The sequence below is a fragment of the Camarhynchus parvulus genome, chromosome 18, assembly GCF_901933205.1.
Source record: "Camarhynchus parvulus chromosome 18, STF_HiC, whole genome shotgun sequence".
Classification (NCBI taxonomy): Eukaryota; Metazoa; Chordata; class Aves; order Passeriformes; family Thraupidae; genus Camarhynchus; species Camarhynchus parvulus.
Genome location: NC_044588.1, coordinates 1,128,595 through 1,149,953, shown reverse-complemented (window position 1 = coordinate 1,149,953; position 21,359 = coordinate 1,128,595). Strand labels below are relative to the sequence as shown.

At 42.1% G+C, this 21,359-nt stretch overlaps 1 protein-coding gene across 1 annotated transcript; it reads left to right on the top strand.

Moving 5' to 3' along the window:
- The first annotated feature begins 2,262 nt into the window (after positions 1-2,262).
- On the top strand, positions 2,263-19,997 carry MMD (monocyte to macrophage differentiation associated). The gene is made up of 7 exons (XM_030962021.1): positions 2,263-2,402; positions 8,448-8,529; positions 14,792-14,952; positions 16,077-16,151; positions 16,542-16,643; positions 17,030-17,099; positions 17,821-19,997. The coding sequence occupies exons 1-7, from the start codon at positions 2,374-2,376 to the stop codon at positions 18,019-18,021; spliced, it is 720 nt and encodes a 239-aa protein (XP_030817881.1). The 5' UTR covers positions 2,263-2,373; the 3' UTR covers positions 18,022-19,997.
- Positions 19,998-21,359: the final 1,362 nt, after the last annotated feature.

Genomic DNA, 21,359 nt, shown 5'->3' with positions numbered 1-21,359 from the left:
TCAGTCAAGCTTCATGATATGAATGTTCTTATTTTTATTCAAAGTAAACAAGTCTGAACAGTATTTTTTTACTGTATCTTGAATTTGTATGTCTTTGATGCTCCAGCAACAGGAGGTTACACTGGTTTGAGATCTGTGTCTACAGAACAAAGGTGGAAAAACAGGCTTTGAAAAGTGTAAGGAGAAAAACTCTAACACATTTGTGAGTAGAGTCTAGATCAAGTGTCCAAGGCAGCAGGGAAGGAAATGAAAATGACAGTGGCTTGGGAGAAGGCAGAAGAAAGAGTAAAAGAGGAGCAGAAGGAATGAGAGGAGATGGAGACAAGATACAACACCTCTATGTGTACCTTTGAAGGTGTCAGTGCACTTATTTTACAGGAGTCAGCCCAGTTTTTTGCCAGAACCACAGAGCAGCCAGCCTTCCAGTCATGGTGTACACATCACATGTTCCAGAACATTTCTACAACCTGAAAGTGCAAATTACTAGGGAGTTACAGAGGAATGCAAGGATGGGTGTGTGGTACTGAGCAGGAAGGCAGCTGCATCACCACAAGCCCTACCTCAATATAAAGCCAGAATACTGGGATAGTGCTGGCACTTCAGCTGTTGAAATGTGTGCAGGTCTGGACTCTTCAGCAGCATCCTCAAACTTTGCTCCTTTTGGATTAACAGGTAACATAGGCAATATGAAACTTTATTACCAGTGACACTGCAAAATCAGATGACAGATTATACCAACATATTAACAGTGATACCTCACTGAAATTAATGGGAGTATTTCTCAGGGAACTAGCTTGGCTCTGCATTTCAGGAGGTCTCCTTTCCAGCATCAAGCTCTGCCCTCCTTTTTCAGAAAAGCTAAGCAGCTGTCTGCAGAAGTCTTCTGGCCCAGCCTCACCTGTCCTAGCACAACCAAGCCCCTGTTGGAGAACAAAATCTGCAATTTGTATCAGAAGAGCTTATTCTTTACTGGAACTACAGTAACCGAGGGGCAAGTCTTGCCGTGGCAGTCTACAAAATTGTTACCACCTAATCCTTTGCTCACTGCTGGCACCAGGGAACAGCTGGTAAAGGGGGAGAGCCATGAACAGTCAGATTGAGCCTGACATGCAGCCAAGCCATGACGCTCACACTTCCCTGTGCTCGAGGTGGTTACCTGGCAGAGGTGACACGTTTAGCTTGGGAGATGACTTACAAACCATAGCACAGCTGCCAGCAGATCCTGTCTGCATCAGTCCTACCATGAAAGATGTTGACACTGAGTATGGTTTATGTGTCTAAACCCATGGATTGCCTTGGTGTGCCTCCACTAATCGCTTTTGTTGAGGGCTGGAACCGTTCAAAATCCAACTGTAAGCAAGATGTTAGATTAGAAAAAGAGCGTAAATAGAATTCTAATAATAATAATAATATTAATATTCTCCTGATTTCATGCCCTAATGCCACCTTAGAGAAATAAGCTTGACATGATCCCTTCACTTACTGAAATAACCCTTGCCTGGCAAAGTTAGGTTTGAGTAGGTAAGATTAGGGCACAGAGACGGAAACCCCGCCAGCCAGTTTCTCTCTGCCAAGCAGTCTGGCCACTGTAACCCCGATTTGGAGCGCAGTTAATGATCCCATGTGCAGGTTTATGTGACAGCAAAGCCACGGCGTTTTTCTGTGCTTTCCTGTGCCACGCCGGGATGGACCCCACGGGCGGGTGGGTGAAGTCACCCGGGTCAGTCCGTGCCGAATCCGTCGCAGAAAGGCTCCCACAGCTCCCAGACTAGGAAGAGGAAGCATGTTGCCACCGCCAAGCCCTCCTCCCTGCTGAACGAGCTGAGACAATGGCGATTAAACCGCTGTCCCCAGCAATCCCCCGGAGTTGCTCCATCCCCTGCGGGGCCGCGGGACGAGCTGCAGCCGGGCCCTGGGCCCCGCCAGCCCCGGCACCGCCGCGGCCGCGGCCACCCACTGCTGGCCGGAGCCCCGGCCCGGCCGGGCCACCCTCGGGAGCCAGGCCGCGGCTCCCGCTCCCACCCGGGCGCTCCCCCAGCCCCATTCCCCGCTCCCACTCCAGCGCTCCCCCGGCCCCGTTCCCCGGTGCCGCGGACCCACCTCGCAGCGGCGATGCCGCGGGTGCAGCGCTGGGCCGGCTCCTCCCGCGCTCGGCGGCGGGGCCGGGCCGCGCTGGGCGGGCCGGGGCGGGGGCTGCGCGGAGCCAGGGCCGGTTAAAGCGGCCGCCGCCCGCCCGGCCGCGCGCTCAGCCCGCCCGGTGCCCGCCGTTCTGCGCGCCGCGGCCGCGCGCTCGCCAATGCGGGCCCGGAGCCCGGCCCGAGCTGCCCCCGGAGCCGCCCGCAGACCCCCGGCCCGACCCCCCGCCCCGGACCCATGCGGCGGCTCCGAGAGCGGTTCCGGAGGTGAGCTCGCCGCGACCCCCGGCGGGGATGGGATCCTCCTTCCTGCCCGAGGCGCTCCCCGCGGAATGGGACCCCTGGGCGGGGTGAGGGGTGGGTGGGGGAGCCGAGGTTTTCCCGCCGGTGCCGGGCGGGGAGGGCAGCGAGGTCCCGGGGGTGCGAGTGGGCGGAGGTGAGGGGGGGATGAGGAGGGTCTTTTGTTTGTGTGTTTGTTTGTTCATCGCCGCCGTTCAGTGGGTGAAGGTTCGCGCATCCGGCCCTGTGTCACAGCCGCGCATCGCGGCGCTCCCGCGGGGCCCGACCTGTGGCTCCTGGGCCGGACTGGGTCAGCACCCGCCAGCTCCGTGTGGCCCCGCGGGGCCGTGGAGCTCCTTGTTCTGCTGCCTTCGAGGGCACATTGAGTATCATGGAATCGCAGAATGCTCCGGGTTGGAAGCGCCTTAAAGCTCATCTCGTTCCAGCCCTCTGCCATGGGTAGGGATACCTTGCACTAGACCAGGTTCCAACGAGCCCTGTCCAACTTGGGCTTGTGTGCTTCCAGGGATGGGACGGCCGCAGCTTCTCGGTGACAGGGCCTCAGCACCCTCACAGGGAGGAATTACTTCCTAGTATCCAATCTAAATCTGTGCTTTTTCAGGTTAAAAATCAACCTTCATTCAGCTTTAAGATGCTGCTCGTGTTCACGGGGAGGTTGATTGGGTAACTGCAGTCGTGGTTCGTGGATAAGCATCTGTGGGCTTTGGTTCTTCATTGTCCAGATGCCAGGCCAGTAACTGTTGATGGACAGCCCATCTCCTGGGTGAGGCCAGTTTCATAGGGCTTCCCTGACCAGGTACCTGTCGTAGGCCTGCCTTGCTCTCCTCTCACCAACTTGCTCAAGAAACTGAAACCTAAGTATTAAAAGGGAAATACAACTGAAAGAGAAAAATATTAATGTGGTCGGACGTGGTTTCTGTGCTAGCCCACACCTCGGCTGGCTGGTCCCTTGCCCCTGAGCTCAGATGTGCTGCAGCACCTGGGGTGACTTGTGATTGCTGCCCACTCTGCTTGAATTGCTGCCTTTTATACTTGCCAGAAGGCTGGGGAGACTTTGGGGAGGTCAGTGGGATGCACAGATGCTTTTTTCCATGACACAATCTATGTATGATAGCAGAGTTGTTTGTGGGTTCTCAGAGTATTGCAGGTTTCCTTTTATCTTTAGTATCGTGCTGTAAGTACATGAACCTTCATACAGCGTGGGATTTCACTGATATTTCCAAATAAGGGAAATGCTTCTGCACTGATGTGAATTATTTCTGTGCCTCAGATGTTGAGAGATAGTAAAGATTATGTGAACAGTTACAAACCACAGCTAGATACTGTCAAATCCAGGAAGGAAGGTGCCTACTGTGGAGGAAGATGGATCTACTTTTAACTGAATGAATTTGGTCAAAGCCAAATTTGGTCCAAGCAAGCTTTTAATAAATCCTTTTGTTTCTCTTCAAAATCTAATCTGAATGGTCATCAGATCTGTTCTGACCTGCTTGTTTTTTTTTTTTTTTTTGTTTTCCTCTTGAAAACAAAGAGCTTAGGTAACATCCTAGGTACTGAAGCATATATTTAGATAATGAAGCAATTTTTAACCCCATTTGATGTATGCTACTGCCGGTTTTGTGGAGTTACGCCCACATTGTTGCAGTTTCTTATATGCTGTTATTTGGGGTTTATTAGGTCTAAATGGCTTCTCCTGCTGCTGGAAAGCACAAAGAAAGAAAGGCACAAAAAGAGGGAATGTGTTCTTAAGTTGGGAAGTATGAGGTCTTTTGAGCTGAATAAAGGAAATATACTTCCTGAAAAGACTAAAAAATCCAGATCTTTGAGGCCATTATCATGCTTGCTGTTTTTACTGACATTTTGCTTTATGCTTAAAACAATAATTCATTCAGCCGATGGGAATCATCAATAGGGCAAGATTTGATTTCCCTTCTGCAGTCTGGGGTCTAAGCTTGTTGTAATGCTAGACAAATGTCATACAGATATGTGCAATGGATTTGGGGTTTTGTAATTTATTTTTCTAAGCTGGCTTTGCATGCAAAGACAAAGCATTAAGAGTCCTCGGACTTTCCTTCTGCTTTGTGTCCAAGATACTATCTTCTCTTAATTCTGAAATCTCTGGGAAACATACAGCATCTGTTCCTTGGAAATGAATAGGGGCTTGAGATTAGGGTCTGTCACAAAGGATATGGATCAGTCTGTATGTTTAGAATTTAAAATATTTCAAGATCAAAGATCAAGTAGCGTGAAGGGAGGGATGTGAGTTTCTTCCCTCTTGTTTTAAATTGCTGTATCTCTCTCTCAGTACCTTTTTTCTGCTTATGTTGGGAGTATGTCCATCAAAAGTTGTTTGTTTGCTGCGAAATTCTGACTCTTGAACTTCCTTGGCCTTGAGCAGGTTCTGAGCATTGAGAATTTAAATTGTGAAAAGGAACTCAGAGCTCAGTTCAGTGTGAAAGCATTCTGCTCTCCTGGCTGGCTGCAAGCAGTTCTCAGTCTCTTAATTTCAGAAATTTCTTATTCTGGTATTGAAGGCATTAATATTTTATCTTGGATATCTTGGATTGTCAGTATCTTAAATGGAGAAGTATTTATGCATCCTTGTGAGATGCGCTGCATATCCTCTGATTAAATTATTCTGGTTTCACTAGATCTGCTAGTAAAAAAATACATTAGAGATTTGCTAGAGAATCAAAAAGGCTTCAATTAAAGACATTTCCTGTAAACTGTAGCCCAGTTCAGTGGGACTTTCTCAGACTGTCCTGCATTTGATATTAACCTTAATGGCTGTGTTATAGAGAGCCTTTGTTTAGGAGTGAACAGCATCTGAATGCTCTTTACTGAGCTTCCACTTTTAGGAAGGTGAGGTTATAATTCCCACAATTATCTTTTCCAGAAGAGGCAAACGTGACCTGTAGATAGGAGGAAGAACAATGTCCCTGTGTTGCTGTATTCACAAGGCAGGAAACAAGCATCCATTGTTGGTGATGGCATGGGGTTTGTTTGCTTATTTATTTATCTTTAAGAAAGAGCGGAGCTGTTTTGCCTCTAGAATGTGAATAAACAACCACATTCTTCTGCCTTTGTGTTGCAATATCATATGTGTCTATAACTGCAGGAGTATATGACTGACTTTAACTGTGTGTGTCAGAATAATTTTCCTGGTTTTGATGAGCACATCAGTAATATCACAGAGCAGCTCTTTTCAAAATTCACATCTGTTTCTTAAGACATTAAGCCTAAACTGTCAAGTTGGAAATGAAACGAACTCGTGAGAAGCACTGGCTGGCATTTTTGCCCTTCCAGCCACCTCATTAATGATCCTTCCTCTGAAGTTGTTCCTGATAACGTTTATAAATAGTTAATTATCAAAAGGCAGAGAGGAATAACTCAAAGTTTGCTTTACTAAGACTGCTGCCTGTGAGTAGTGACTCGAGCAAATGTTTTCAGGGTCTGCAGCCTGTTGGAGGCAATCCCTCTCAGAAGGGAGAGGTGCAGGTCCATCAAATGTGCAGCCAAGGTGGTGCTGGGGCATTGTGAGACCCTTTTCTGCAAGGCAGAGGTAAAACTGAACACTTCCCCTCCTGCCAAAACACACTGGGGATGTTGGTGTTATTGGTATAAACACTGAGGTGAAGATGATGGGTGAGGTGTTGCTAATGCTGGAGCTCTGGTGCAGAATATTTGCATCATTCCTGTGCTGCTACAAACAAAACCCAGGGAAAAAACCCCAACTCTGTGTGTAGGTAACACAGTAAGGACAGGTTTGTTACTGTCTTTGTGTTCTGTTCTACAGCTAATAAATGTCTTTAAATTAGTGACAGTAAGAGGTCCTAATTTCTAAAGTGTTAGTGCGTAATTCTAAAATCTAACATTACCCCTAGATCCAATGTGATTGCTTTAGATAGATGCAGTGTATTTCCTACTGAAAAAAGGGAGAAAAAATTAGAAGTAGGCTAATGTTGGATAATAGAAGATCCCATTAGGAGGCATCAATTATTTATAGATTTGTATATGATAATAGTATCTAACATAGAAATTTGGAACACCAGAAATTCGAAAGCTACTGCAGAGTATAAAATTATTCCTTTTGGTTCTTCAGGTTTGGGTTTGACTTTTTCTAATTTTTTTTACTTCTTGTGAGACTTCCAAGGTACCACCACAGAGAAAAGCAATTATATTCTAGATGTGATAAGTGAAAAGTTTCCCATGACTTTGAATTTATGGAGTTGGACAAGGGCAGTCCAAGCCTGGCCACTCACTGAGCCAACAGATGCTTTTATTTTTAAACATTTTCCTGACTTGGAAGCAGAACTGAGCAAACTGAATGTTCCATCTTTAGAGGATGCAGAGATGGTGTTCAGCAGCTGTTGAAGACATACAAGCACTGGGAATAAAGTAATTTTCCAAATATTCTGCAGGCCTTTGTGATGACAGTGTCACTGTCTTCTTGGAGAGGAGAACAAGGTGCCATTTCTCCCTGACAAAATAATTGCCATTTTTAACCATACATTAACTCCTGCAGGGTTATTAATGTGCTAACAACCATTTATGTTCTGTGTCTGTGAATTAAATTGACTGTTTTCTTAGCCTTTGTATTAGTACCAATGAAACTGTTTCTTGAAATTGCCATGATATGGGGAGGGATCATGACACTGTTATTTTGCCAATGCTGCTACATTTTCATCTATCAGTTTAGAAAAAATGGTTCACAAGTCACTTAATAAATCAGTCAAGAAAACCAAGTGAAATATTCCAGAAATCTGGAACTGCTTATGCCAACTGTAAGATTTGGGTTGGATTTTTTTAGTTGTCTGTTTGTTTTCCCCTGTTTTGAGGTTGGCCAGTATTTTATAGATGTCATAAAAATAGGACTCATTTTGATTTTATCCAGGGGGGACATGGGGAAGGACCAAAGTTTCTCTAACAAGCTTTTTGTATAAATCTAAGTAACAAAGCTGCTCTTGGTTCTGAGTATACAAATATGTTCTGTATTTCTTGTGAAGCTGTTCCTGGCTGCTTGGAGACCTGACTAATTGTCAGTGCATAGTTTTAGAAAAACGTGGAGCAAACTGGACTTATTGGTGAAGGATAATAACTTTTGTAGGACATTCAGCAGTGCTGGGATAACAGACTGGAGCTGGTGAAGTTCACAGCTTTCATTTGACTGTTGCATATAGGTGTGTGCTGTCTTTTACAGGGGTTCCTACACAGATTTAAATTGTTGAGTTTCACAGGAAACAGCTCAAATGTTTGAGTTTTTTAATACACTTAAATGAAGTGTTTGCATTGGCAAATTTTCCAAAACTTTCTAGGGTTTCATCATATTCTGTTCAGCTTGCACGGACTGCATTTGATGTGCTTGTTTGTTTGTTAGAATGTTTGAAAATTCTTAGGTGAAAAGATGGAATGTCTATGGCAAACCTCTTGAAATGTTTCCTCTTCGGAACTGACCATTAAGAGTCTCCTTTCATCACGCCCATGTAGGAGATGTTTGGATCTCAGTTACAGACATAGGATTGAAAAAATGAGCCACCTCATTCTCCAGAGATGCAAATACTGCTTGCTATAGGAGTCAAAAATCAGTGTTCAAGTGTTCCAAACTGGAATATTGCTGCAGTTTCAAGAACTTCTTAAAAGAAGTTATGATGACAGCTATGATGAACTCCATATTTCAAGAATAATTTGAGTTCTTGCCATGTAATTTAAATAGGAAATGTTTCATTCTTCCTCTGATCAAACTGTCAGAAAAGAGGGAGTCTGACTGCTTATGTCAACTCCTGATTAAAGATAACCATTCCCTGCACCAAGCAGTCACAGGTATTTATTTAACATGTGTGTCTGGTAAGAGACTTTACTTGGGAGAACTTCCAATTTAAATCACAGTTACTTTGAACATGTCTGTACTTAAAATTTTTAACACTACCAGGCTGGAAGTATTCTTTCATTTCCTTCATAACACTCAGAGAGATGTTTTAGTAACTTTCCTTAAAGTACTTCTTAATTATTCCACAGGTTCATGAACCACCCAGCTCCAGCCAACAGCCGCTACAAACCCACTTGCTATGAACATGCTGCTAACTGTTACACACATGCAGTAAGTACACTTCTGGCTTCTTTTTCCTATCTTTTCTTTAACCAGATGTTTCAATAAATTTTTGTCTGTTTGGATTGCTAAATGCTTACCTTTGCCTCCCTGTGTTCATATCTACAGCCTCTCTCTGGTTTTGTGCATATAAGCATTAACTGTAACAGTCCAGAAAATTAGATGTGTGGTAATGTTCCGAATCTCCTGGAGCTCCAGACACTTCACAAGATTCATTTTCACCATTGTTACAGGTCTTTAACTTGATATTTTCCCTCTGTTCCAGTCAAAGAATGCCTGCAGTAAAGGGGATATAGGCCACTACTAGTTAGCCTGCAAGGTGGATTTCCCAGGTCTGCCCTGACATAATACTGTGCAAATTGGAAACTGGAAGTAAAAGAAAGATTTATCCATGTGAGAAATGGGAAGGCCTCATCAGACTGACTGTGGATATGGGCAACAAGAGCTGGAATGTTTTAATTCTGATACCTGCTGACTCTTCAAGAAATCTGCTGTTTTGCAAGAGGCCCTGATAATGCTGACAGCCCTGCTGAAATTTCAAGTCTTTCCTTATTTTTGTAATATAAGGACTTATTCTAGGTTTGAATATATGGTATTCACATAAAAAAAGAACAAAAGCAGTCCCCTTTGATTATTTTTTTTTCTTTTAGTAATTAGGAAGTTTAATTTGCTGTCTGGCACTTTGAAAAGGACTTAAAAATGTGTTTGTTTGCTTTTTAAGATAGCATTTGCCCTTTTATAAAAGCAGCTTGTGCGTCTCCTCAATCCCTCAACTCCAAACATCTGAAGTATGTTTGACTTTGTCCTCAGTCTCTTATCTCCAGTGTGTCTGAGTGAGCTGCAGATAGGAAAGCTCAAAGTAGTGCCCAGGACTCTTCAGTTCTTGAAGGAGCTCTGTTCTTAAGGATCCCTTGTGTGTATTTTGTAAATAACCAAAATACAACTCCGTGGTGCCGGTAAAAACAGAATCACCTTGGTTTTGCATGTAGACATAAAGTTGACTGAAGCTTCTGTGTTCTTAAGCCAAAGGTCTCATGTACAGCATTATGTAAATATATGCTTATTTGCCTAGGGAATGAAGCAACATTCTGTTAGTTAGCACAAATACGTAGTTTATCTCATAATCCTTGTGCAAATCTTGTCTGCTCTGGCCAAAAAGTTAGATTTCAAAATATCTGGCAGATGTTGCTGTGCTCCTAAGCAATTTCAGCTTTCACCTAGTTGAAAAGCAGTCATGTTTTACTCCTGCCTGTTAGCAGGACGTGACAGCCAAGGTGGATCAGTGTTTTCTGGTAGGCTGCAGTTTGTGGTGGAGCTCTCTGATTACTTTCTGAGCAGTCAAACTACCTGCTAAAACCTACAATGAACTGTTAAAATAAATATGCAATATTTCTTGGTCAATATTTAAAGTCTTGAAATGGGAGTCTAAGCTGGGAAAGCACAGAAAAGCCAGGGGGGATGTTTTCATCTCCTTTGTGTTGCAGACTTACTAAATGTTAGATGGTCAAGTGACTGAGTCTTTGCTGATAGATCACAGTGTGAGTTTTCAATTTGACATTGATGATTCTATAGAACAGAACTCAGCAATGGTTCTCCAATATATTTTTATTCCAAACTTTTATTCATAATTCAGGAAGCAGTCAACTTCTACTTTATGAGTGTGGCTGTACTTCTCAGTAGGTATCCCATCTGGTTTTGAACTTTAAAATACACAGGAATCAGTTTATGGCAGCTGCTTAATAAAAAACAAACAAGCAACAAAAAATAAGGATAAAGGAGGGTATAGAATCCCAGGTACAACCTTTTGATACAATATTTAAAAGGTAGTTTTGTGTTGCATAGTAAGGTATCTTCAAATTTCTTACTTGTAAGACTATTTAAAATGCCTTGCTTTTTTTTACTTTAAAATGAAACATTGACTTGCCTTCAGATACTGGGAGAGGAATGGCAGCAAAGTAGTTGAAAACAGACAGAAAAGACTGTTCTCTGTGTTCAAAGGAACAGGAAGGAAACAGTGCATGAGAAAAGCAGGGGTTGTGAGAATTGGAGGGGAGAGATGACTTTTGTAAGATGCTTTCTGGTGTATATAAGGTTTATCAGACAAAAGATAGACCTTGCTGTGTTAAAACGTCAGGATTTAGACATGGCTTGCTTTATACTACTTTAAATGTTTCTTCTAACTGCCTTAAAAGGAGTAACTATTCTTAAAATTAGTTATAATCTGTATTCCAGGTTGGGTTAGTGAAGTGCATGGAAGAACAGAAGTAGTATGAATATTTTAAACGTGAGACTTGAAGCATTTAAGCAGACATTTGAGCATGGAAGAGGGGGTGATCAAAATTTCAGGACTCTTCTGATGAAAACATCTCCATTCCCACTGAGTGATATAAGCAGTTTCTCTACTCTCTGTGTGTTGCACAACCCAAGTTGCTTGTGGGCCTCCCACTCTGTGTTACTGGTCTCCTGAAATTAGGGGAAAATGGAAAAGTTGGGAGAGATGGTAACAGGAGTGCACTCGTGGAGCAGGCAGCTGGAGATGGGCACAGCCCTTCATGGGTCCCTCTAAGTGTCACATTTTTTTGGGGGCAGAGCTGGCAACTTCATTGCTGTTTCTGCTGCCTTCCTTTCCAAAAAGTTAGTGCATGGACCATTTTGTGCCCTCAGTGTTTCCCTCCCAGTGAGAGGCTTGTGAGATTGCAGCAGTAACACCAATATGCTGCAGTGGCTCGTGCATCAAAGGGCATTTTTGCTGCCTGCATGATGTGCAAGAATAACGTCATTTTCCAGTAATGTTATATACAAAAGCAAAACTTCCAGCAGGTTTTTAAAGCTGTCTGTGGCAGAGATTGTCTGGAGAAATATGGAAAGAATACAGGTAAACTGCTGACCAGTGGAGCAGTATACTAAGCAACTCCAGACTGGTGGAAGGTACTGGGTGTTTTGCTGTAAGTTGGTGACCAGAGAGTGTCATTTCACTCAAGTGACCCTGATCAGGTTCACAGCTTATTGTGTCAGCCTCTTCCCTTGTACCTTAAGGATTTTTACTTGTAACAGCAGGGTTTGTGGTAGTTGGTTTTCCAAAATACACCGCACAGCAGTTGTGCTGAAAACTATTCTGAAAGATTACCACCTGTAGATGTAAATTAACATATTTTAATCCTTTATCTTCCTCCTTATTGCAAAGACCTTTTAACTTCATTCTCTTATTTTGTTCTAACATTTCTCTAGAAAGCTTAGGAAACTGTTGCCTTCTCTCTTGTTCTGCAGATCTTCCTTCCAGCCCCACTTCTGATGCGGCCAGGATTAATTACGGTGCTAAAATTAGTAAATTTGCACATCACAGTTCTGGGGTTGCTCACAGTACATTAAGTTACTGGGTTTGATGATATTCACTTGGAAGACTTGCACTCCGTGATGAAATAAGCAAAGATTTTGTGACTTGTACCTGGAGTTTTTTTCAAGGAATATTGGCAACTAAGAAATGCTTTGTCATGCTGTAAAATGACACAGCACAATCCCACTCATTCTGTTAGTTCTGATTCTCTGACTGCTTTTTTGGTAAACTCTCCTCCTTTTAAAGGACTGATTAATGGCTTTTCCATTGTCAAAACTGGAGATTAAAATGCAATTCTTGTGTTTGTGATTTTTTTTTCAAATGAACATGGGAAAATTTGCCTTTTTTTGTGAGCTGAAGTTTCATATTTCTTTTGTAAGATGGATAAAGCCCATTGTACCATATGTTACCTGTTATGGCATTGCCATCTGAAGAACTTTAATCGAGTTGGCTGGAACAGCAGGGTATCATTTCTAGAATTTGTATTTAATCTAGCTATTTTTGGACAAAAAAAAAAGAGTAATAAAACATCTCTTGTTTCGTCTGACTGTTCCCATGGTGCCTACCAAGCACAGAGAGGAAAATGGTTCCAAAAAGAACACTTAGAAAAAACAATCAGTCCTTTTCATGGTATACAGTGCTCTTCCCTGTGAGAGGTAGAATTGTTCTTTAAAGCAGGACAAGGCAAAAAAGGGATTAAAGTCTTCATTCATGTGTTGGACTCTTGATTCTGAAGGTGCAAATAAAGAGGTGGTTAGAGAATTGCTTCTTTGTTTTAACTGTATCACTTTATACACAATAATTACTGGAAAGAGTGGTTGACACTGAACTTTGTTTTGGCCCATTTGAGCATCCCATGTCACAGCTTAGCTTGTGAAATATTTATTTGAGGAGATTAGTAAAAAGCTGGGGTCTCTGTGTAAGAAAGGCAGGTTATTCTGTGTCATATCCAAATCTAAAGCCCAAAGAGGGCTCTTTTCCTGTGGTCTCTGTCAGAGTCCCTGAGCAGCTCATGCCTAAGCTTTTATAGTGCTACGCTTTTATATTCCTACTAATTCCCAATTAGTAGGAATTGGCTGTTTTACCTGGTATTTATAGGTATTTAATCTCTCTGAAACCTTCTAGTTCTCTGTCAAGTTTAGTCAAAACTGGAATTTGCACCAAAAATTGGGAAGGAAACTGAGGATGCAGTGGGACTGTACAGCTTAGAGCCATGGCTGCACCACCATTTCTGGGGCTAAGTATCCTCCTGTCCCCTGCAAAAACTAAATGAAACAGCTGTCACATCTCATCAGTTCCTGGCTGTGCCAGGGGCTTCAGCCACACTTCATTCACACTGTGTGTCAAGTGTGGAAAACAGGAGTGACTGATCTCCTGAGGAGTGACACATTGCAACCTTCCCTGAATTTGGGGGCTATCCAGGATGTGTGCAGGAAACTTGGATCAAACCAACGTGATAAATGAGAAGCCAGGCTGGCAGACTATTTCTGGCCTTAAAGTGCACCAAGTGAACTTGCATAGTTCCATTACAAAGCTCAGGATGTCTCTTCAGCTCTAGTCCCAGTGTTGTGAATGTATCAATGCCATACTTTTAATTTCCATGGCTCTACAGCTTTTGGCACAAATACACTGAATTTTGCAAAACATAAGGAAATTGAATAATAATGAAGCTACAGCTGATACACTTCAAAGTCAGAAGGAAATTGTTATTCTCAGATCCATTCATGTTATTGTTATTCTCAGATCCATTCAGTTTGCTCTGCATCCTCTGCACTGAGCAGAACCTTGATTTCCTCTGGTCTGTAATTAGATAAAGGACAGGCTAGACTAGAACTCTGCAGTCTGAGCTATCAAACCTGTAATGCAAAGTGGCCAGATTTGTTTAAACATTGCTTGTTCCTGGCTTTATTGTTTAACATATGAGACTTGGGTTAAATTACCAAGAATTTAACCCTAAGAAGCTTATTTGCAATTCAAGGGAACAAATTAGCATTTTAGACATGCTGTAGGACCTGGAAGAGAATTTGTGCAGTGTTTGTAACTTAGAAGGCTGACTTGATAGTGGATGGAGATGGGTAGAAATAGCTGAGTCAGTGAGCTCTCTTCTTTAAATACTTGTTGGACATAGGGTGTTTTTTAGGGTTTTTGGGGTTATTTTCTCCTTCTCCCCCTTTTGTTTTTGCCTTTTCCTGAAGGAGATAGAGGTACATCAGGTATTTTATTCTGGAAGGGAGTGTGGTTTTAAATGTATGCATTTAAAGCCTGCAGTCATTTCTTGGATGCTTCATGCAAGCATAGTAATTTTATCATGGTGTTTGAACAGGGCCTGTTTTGGAAGAAGTGAATTAGAAATGCTTTGAGAGGGAGGTGGGAAGGAAAACAGAGTTGGATATGCTGCATTAGAAGAACATCTTTGTGCATTAAAAATCTATTTATGAGAGAAGTTTGGAGCTAATTTATTTATGGTAGCTTAAACCCAAGTTCTGCAAAACTGTTGCTTAATTCTTGCAACTGCACTTTGCTAAATGTTTTGTTTTTTCATTTGGGATTTGAGTTTATTTTGGTTTGTCTTGTGCTCTGTGTCTATGCACAAGAGGTGGATTAAATTCAAGCCTAGAGTAAGATGAACTTGGTTTTAAAACATGAGGCTGAATGTGAAAATAAAACCACTGCTAATACTTAGAAAATTAGGCAAAAGAATTTGCTGTCATGGCTAGAGGAGTTGGTAACCTTCCCTGGTACCATGGGGGGAGAAATTTAGCAAAAGCAGATCTAACCTATGCCTGAGACATCGATGAATTTCTGGTGCTGATGTGTCAACTTAAAGCGAAAAGACAGAACTCTCTGGCTGGGGCTGGGCTCTCTGCTCTGTGGGTGGCACCACAGCACAGACCTGACGATGGCCTTTTGTTTTGGCAGTTCCTGATTGTCCCTGCCATCGTGGGCAGCGCCCTCCTCCATCGGCTCTCCGACGACCGCTGGGAGAAGATCACAGCATGGATGTACGGGGTGGGGCTCTGCGCCCTCTTCATCGTCTCCACCGTGTTCCACATCGTCTCCTGGAAGAAGAGTCACCTAAGGTAGCAGGAGAAAATGCTGCACCTCCTTGGGATGTTTGCCTATTGTGCTTCTCAGTCAAACCAATTTCACAAGAGGTTGGAGTGGTACTTTCTACTGAATCATGATAAAAACACCTGTTGGATTCACATTCTCTGAACCTGAGAGAAGCAAAGAAAAGAGTGATCAAAACAATTCTTATCTCATTTGCTGCTCCTGCGTTGTGCCAAAGTAGGATGCAATATGGAGATTGTTTGCCCAAAGTGATGGTGTTTTGTTTCCTTGGCCTATCAGGCCAAGCGTGTGTGTGTGTCAGGACTGTCAGCTGACAGCCACGAGATTCTGGGCAGTTGAGTTGAGTTAGGTGCTTGTGCAGATTCAGTTTAATACAGTGTAATAGTGTATAGAATAATATAGTATAATAAAGTAATTAATTGACCTTCTGATATCAGTGGGGTCAGATGCATCATTTCTCCCTGCCACGGGAGTTGCCTTGGTTCCTATAAACACCCTTGATTTTTTTGGAAGAAATAGTGAGCCAAGCTCATGTACCAGTGAACTCAAATGTCTGCTGCCTTGTCACAAAGAAAATGTGTTTTGGTAGGCCCTAGTGGCTCTTAATCCAGAAGCAGAATGAGAAAAACATAATGTAGGTGGTTGATGGATAATATCCCATTGCAGACATGAAGACACTGTCTGGGACTATGGCATGCTCAAGTGCTTTGAGGAAACACAGCTTTTGCCAATGCCCAGCTAACCAGCAGGAAACCTCCTTGGGACCAAGGCAGCAATAGCAAAACTGACATGGGATTTATTATTTTAATTTTATTTCATTTATCCATCCCTTGTAAGACTCCATAAATAATTCTGGGCCATAAATTGGACATAGCCAGTAGTCACTAAATAGTAACAGTGTCTGGATTAGGCGGAGTTGATGTGACAGGGATGCAAGGTGGGGGTGGAGAAGGGGAGGGGACTGGAGAAGTGCTCAGCTGTTATGTGTCTCAGTTCCTCCACATGGTTGTAAGAGGGATGGAGGTGATGGTATTTTCCCCAGAGTAATTCCAAAGCATGTCAGGAAAATGAGGTGATGCAAAAATCTTCCCAAAATGTGTCATGGTGACCTGTTCTGTCTCTCTCTCCCTAGGACAATGGAGCATTGCTTTCACATGTGTGACAGAATGATGATCTATGTCTTCATTGCAGCATCCTACGCACCCTGGTAAGAAATGAGGACCACAGCTGCAGAATCAAAGCTTTTCAAAAGGATGGAGTTCATCATTGCAGCTTTCCAAAATCTATAGAGGGCTTCTTGGATGCAATTGACCACTTTATGTGTTGTGACAGACATTGTAATGTCATCTCCTAGGCCTTGCTGAACAGAAAGTGATGCTAGAAAACATCAGAAAGTAGTTTATTTATACTCCACATAGTTCATGCTTTCCACCCATCAATGCAAACACCTTCTGCCTCTCTGTGGGTAGAATGTCCTATTGTTTGTTCCCTCATTCTCTAGTTAAAGCTCTGAGTATTTATTTGTTTTTATTAATCCCCACTGCTATTGTGTTAGTTTACTCATCACTTTTGTCTCTTGGAACCTTTATACCTCCAGGTTAAATCTCCGTGAGCTGGGACCTCTGGCATCTCACATGAGATGGTTTATCTGGCTGATGGCTGCTGGAGGAACCCTTTATGTATTTCTCTACCATGAAAAGTAAGAATTCTTCTTTGCATTTAACTTTAAACTGAAAATTATCATCAGAGAACAAGACCAAACTTTTTTTGTTTTGGAGATGAGCTACCAAGGTTCTCATCAAACAAGAAAATTTAAGTTGTCTCAGTTTTATTCTCACTGGTACTTACTGCAAGTGAAAGTGTCTGGGCAGTATTTGGAGAAGGTATTGCCTGCAACTCTGCAATGCAGAGATAAACACTAGTTTTAACTTTGTCATAAAACACTATAACCTGTCTATCTGCATGAAAGCTTTTTGTATAATGACCCAATACCAATACATAATTTAAAATATTCATTTTTGCTGTTGAAGGAAATGTTCATCCTTTTGTACACCACCTTAAATTGCTCAAATCATTCCTTTTTAGGTATAAGATCGTTGAACTCTTTTTCTATTTAGCGATGGGATTTTCTCCTGCTCTGGTAGTGACATCCATGGTAAGGAATGTGACTATTAACAGTGCAAACAAACAAAATTTGCCTTTTATAACCAGCTTAAATTCCAGTGCAGCTCTTTCCTCTGCAGAGATGTTCATTTTAGTACACTATACTTGTAAATGCTCTTTGCAGAGCAACCAAATACAACCTGTCATAGTTTGGATTTATAGTTCACATTTGAGTGAAATGCTGCATTGTGTAGATAAAGAGAGCCTGGGTTTCTTGGTGCATCTGAAAAGCATCCTACTCCAAACTTTTTTATAGTTACACATTTTAAATAATGTTGATGAACCATCTCTGCTGCTAATATAAATGTGACACATTTTCAGGTTATTGCCTTAACTGGCTGTATCAAAGTCTTGCTGGGAGGAGCTGCGTTAAACTCACACTTCCACAAAGTAATGTGGTTTTCTTTGTCTCCATGATTGTCTGCTCTGCTGATGAAGCAAACCATCAATCTTGTTTTAGTTCTTGAGTTGTCCCAGTATAAGTTCTCTAGTGCTATGGGGACATGGTATATAAGCACATTATTGTGCATTTCACAAAGTGTAATATAAATACACCGCATTTCTCACTTGTGCATCTGTCCCTCCCAACATTTTCAGAGTTGTCACATCCAGCTTCCCTTTGCTTGGGGGAGAAAAGCACTGTGTATTTTGTCCATAAATACTCTTTGCCCCCCTTTACACCCTGCCCCTGACCTGTCCTTGTTCCCTGGCAGAGCAACACGGAGGGACTGCAGGAGGTGGCCTGGGGAGGTTTGATCTATTGCCTGGGCGTGGTGTTCTTCAAGAGTGATGGGGTGATCCCCTTTGCCCACGCCATCTGGCACCTCTTCGTGGCCACAGCCGCCGCTGTCCATTACTACGCCATTTGGAAGTACCTTTACAGAAGTCCTGCAGACATCATTCGTCACTTATGAGATTATACAAAAAAATAATCTGCACTTGGCCTCTGTAACAGTATTATTTGACTTAAAGAATTGGGGGGAATTGGAAAAATTGCACAGCAAAACTGCACTGACTTTGGTAGTTCTGTGAACACAATTACTGTGAACTGATGTTTGTGTCCTGCCATTTCCCATCACATGGCAAGTGCTGTAAATAACCAAGATACTGTACTGCAGTAACCAAGAGTCCATTCCATGTTAGCAGAACTGGCTACCTGATGTTTACAAACAAATTTTGTATGTTAGTTTAATTTTACAGTTTTTAACTACGTGAATTTTTCTAAATTAGTGATTCAAATGGTGAAGTCAGTGCAATAGTGAAAATATGATGCTCTTGACATGAAATTTGGTTTCTTTCACCTTTCCACGAGTCATTTCTTAAACATGAATCAGAGACAACTAATCTACTTTTACCACCCATTATCTTGGTATAATGTGACTTTTATAGAAACTTTTCTGTGTTTTTTGTAAACTTTAAAAGTACATTTATTGAACTGAAGACACACAACTGTCATCTATGCAGTTATTCATGTTGCAAAGTCTTGCAAGAACTGGTTACATTCCACACCCTGTTCTGAGGAGCAAACATTGTACCTCTTCTGAAGTTTGTGTTGCAGCTGTAATTGTAATAACCACTTTTACAAACTAAACCTAAATGTGATTCTGCCGAGTTCTAACATGGCAGCATTCTGCTCATTTACAGTACCACTGAACCAGACCTTAAGTAGGCTTTATTTGTGATGAAGAGCTGTAAAAGGAATAGCTGAGGTGATTTTCTCCTCCAAGTTCCCAGCTGTACCCATGCTGCCCAGGGTGGGGGCTCGTGTGGAAAATCCCCCATCCAAGCCAGGGCTGCTCATTTCCCCAGCCCCTGTACACACACATGGCACTGAGACTTGGGTTTCCAAAGGGGCTTAAACTGGCTGGTCCCACCAGCTTTTGGTGGGGTGGCTGTGCTGGGAAACCCAGGTGGGAGCAGCAGGCAGAGCATTGCTGAGCACCTGGAGCTCAGGGTTCTTCACAAGCACAGCCTGGCAGGGAGCAGGGCTTGGAGGATGTGGTAGGGTGTCACTTGTCATCCTGGGGCTTCACACAGAGTCTGACTGGTCTTTGTTACTGTCTGTCTGTACAGGAAATCCAGCTGTGGTAGCAAGTCATGATTGTAGGACGTGCTCAAATGACCAGTGTAGAAGAGTCATTGTAATCCTGTTTGTCCAGTAATTGTATCCTGTCCCACTATGTAATGAATGTCTTATATTAAGATCGACTTTATCCTTTTTCTAATTTACTCAGTTTTACATGTCAGTATTTAAAAACAAAACCAAAATGTGTTGCCTTTTTCAGATTTTGTTCTGGATATTGCCTGTCTACAAACAATAAATAGCAAGATAGGGATGTTTCAAAGGTCCTGTTTCACTCAGATTTGCCAGAGGGCCACAAGTTTTAGAATATTTACATTTGTATAGGGAATTTACCAGAGGGACAGACTTTAAACTCAAGACATTGAAGAATTGCTGTGTGGTGGTAGCAGGTGATCAGAGAAATGGCAGCACCACAGCAAACTCAAACTGCCCCAAAAGAGAGCAAAGGGAACAGCTGGGCAGGTGATTCTACTACAACAGTCTTGCAGATCTGGATGCCTCAGTTTTTTAACATTGTGTCTATTTTAATATTTTCCACTTTTTGTGAGTCCATATATTTTGTTGAAATGCAGTACTGCTAAAACCACTAAAATACATGTAAAGGTTTTCTGTAGTCAAAAGTTAAACTATTGCTTGAATATGTTTGTTTTAATTTTAAGTTAATTTTTCATGGCATTTGCTTTTTGGAGTGTTTGAATGGTTTTTAAAAAGTTCCAATTCGCCAAAAATACTTTGAATTACTGTATTCTAGTCAATATGATATTGAATGTACTAGACTAACATTAAACATTTGGTGCAATTTGGAAACTCTTGTTTTCTTGGTGGTTGTTTTTCTTCCCTCTCCATCATTTGGGCAGGGCAGTCAGAGACTGACACTGTGGCCACTCCTGACAAAAGGGATCCTGAGTTGAACCTTAGGACCCTCATGTCTGCTCAGCCAATGCTTTAAAAACAGTAAGAAAGACTGTAATCCAAATTATTCAATTTTTAGTATGGAAAAAATACATTTCTGTCTAAATTTTGGTCAATAGTTAGAACTTGCTTTTCCCTTTTGCTGTTCTGGGATATAAGAATATATTGGGATTTTTTTTTTTCAGCTTAGAACATTGAAACACATAATTTTGCTCTTATCCCTGGAGGAGTATCATTGCATAAAATATAGACAAGCTGAACTAAAAATGTGTTTCTGTCTGGAAAGCAAGCATATCAATTAGTCTTTTCTTTTTTCCCTCCATCTAATTGGAGCTCTCGAGGCTGATTCCTCTGGAGTAAGGATAGTGCTTTTTCCAGTAATGCATGCTGCAGTACAGAGATGGGATTTCTTTGTCTTCCCAAGGCAAATGTTTTTAAAAGCACTTGCTTCTGTATTTTCTATGCCTCTAGGTTTTAGAAGTGCAACAAGTAGGCTGAATCTAAATAAAGCAGAGATAGCAAACATTTCAGATGGACCTTTCCAGAAAATGTCTGGGATGCAGCAGGTACTTTGAATACTGCATATATTTTTAGATCATATTTTTATAAGACAATATCCTGTGCATCAAAAAATAATTCTATTAAATGAAGGGCTACCTTTAAGGATTTATGTTAGAGTGCTTGTTTGAATTGTATTGGTTCAAAATAAACAGTGAGGAATGCCCAAAGACAATATTAATTTTTCTTCCTGTTAACAGAAAGATCTAAAGGTAGGTAGGCTCCTGTTCCAATCCTGTCTGCTCCACATTCCTCTTAATTATTTGTGATTATGATAAGAATCTCCCAGTTCTGGGTAAGGAAGTCCTTTCCAAGGAGGCTTGGGTGGCCTTGTAGGTCCCTTCCAACTCAGGATATTCTATAAAATGCACATTGTTGGGGCTGGAATGAGCAAGTTAAAGAGAAGATACTATAATTTTTCATAGTTTTTTTTTTTTTCTCGCTTAAATGCCCCTCCTGCTCAGAACCTCTACACAATTCTTTACTTGGGTCTGGTGTGTTTAGCCACGAGATGTCCCTGAAGGCCAAGGCTGTCATGGTCACATCATGTGCTTGACTGAATCTTTTCTCCATGCTTTGCTATTTTTAAAGAGCACAGGATGTTGGGCTCTGCTGCCGATTGCTTTCACCCATCCATAGGTGCCATAAGGTTAAAGCTAAAAATAGTTGACAAAAGAGTGATCAGGATGGCACAGCAAA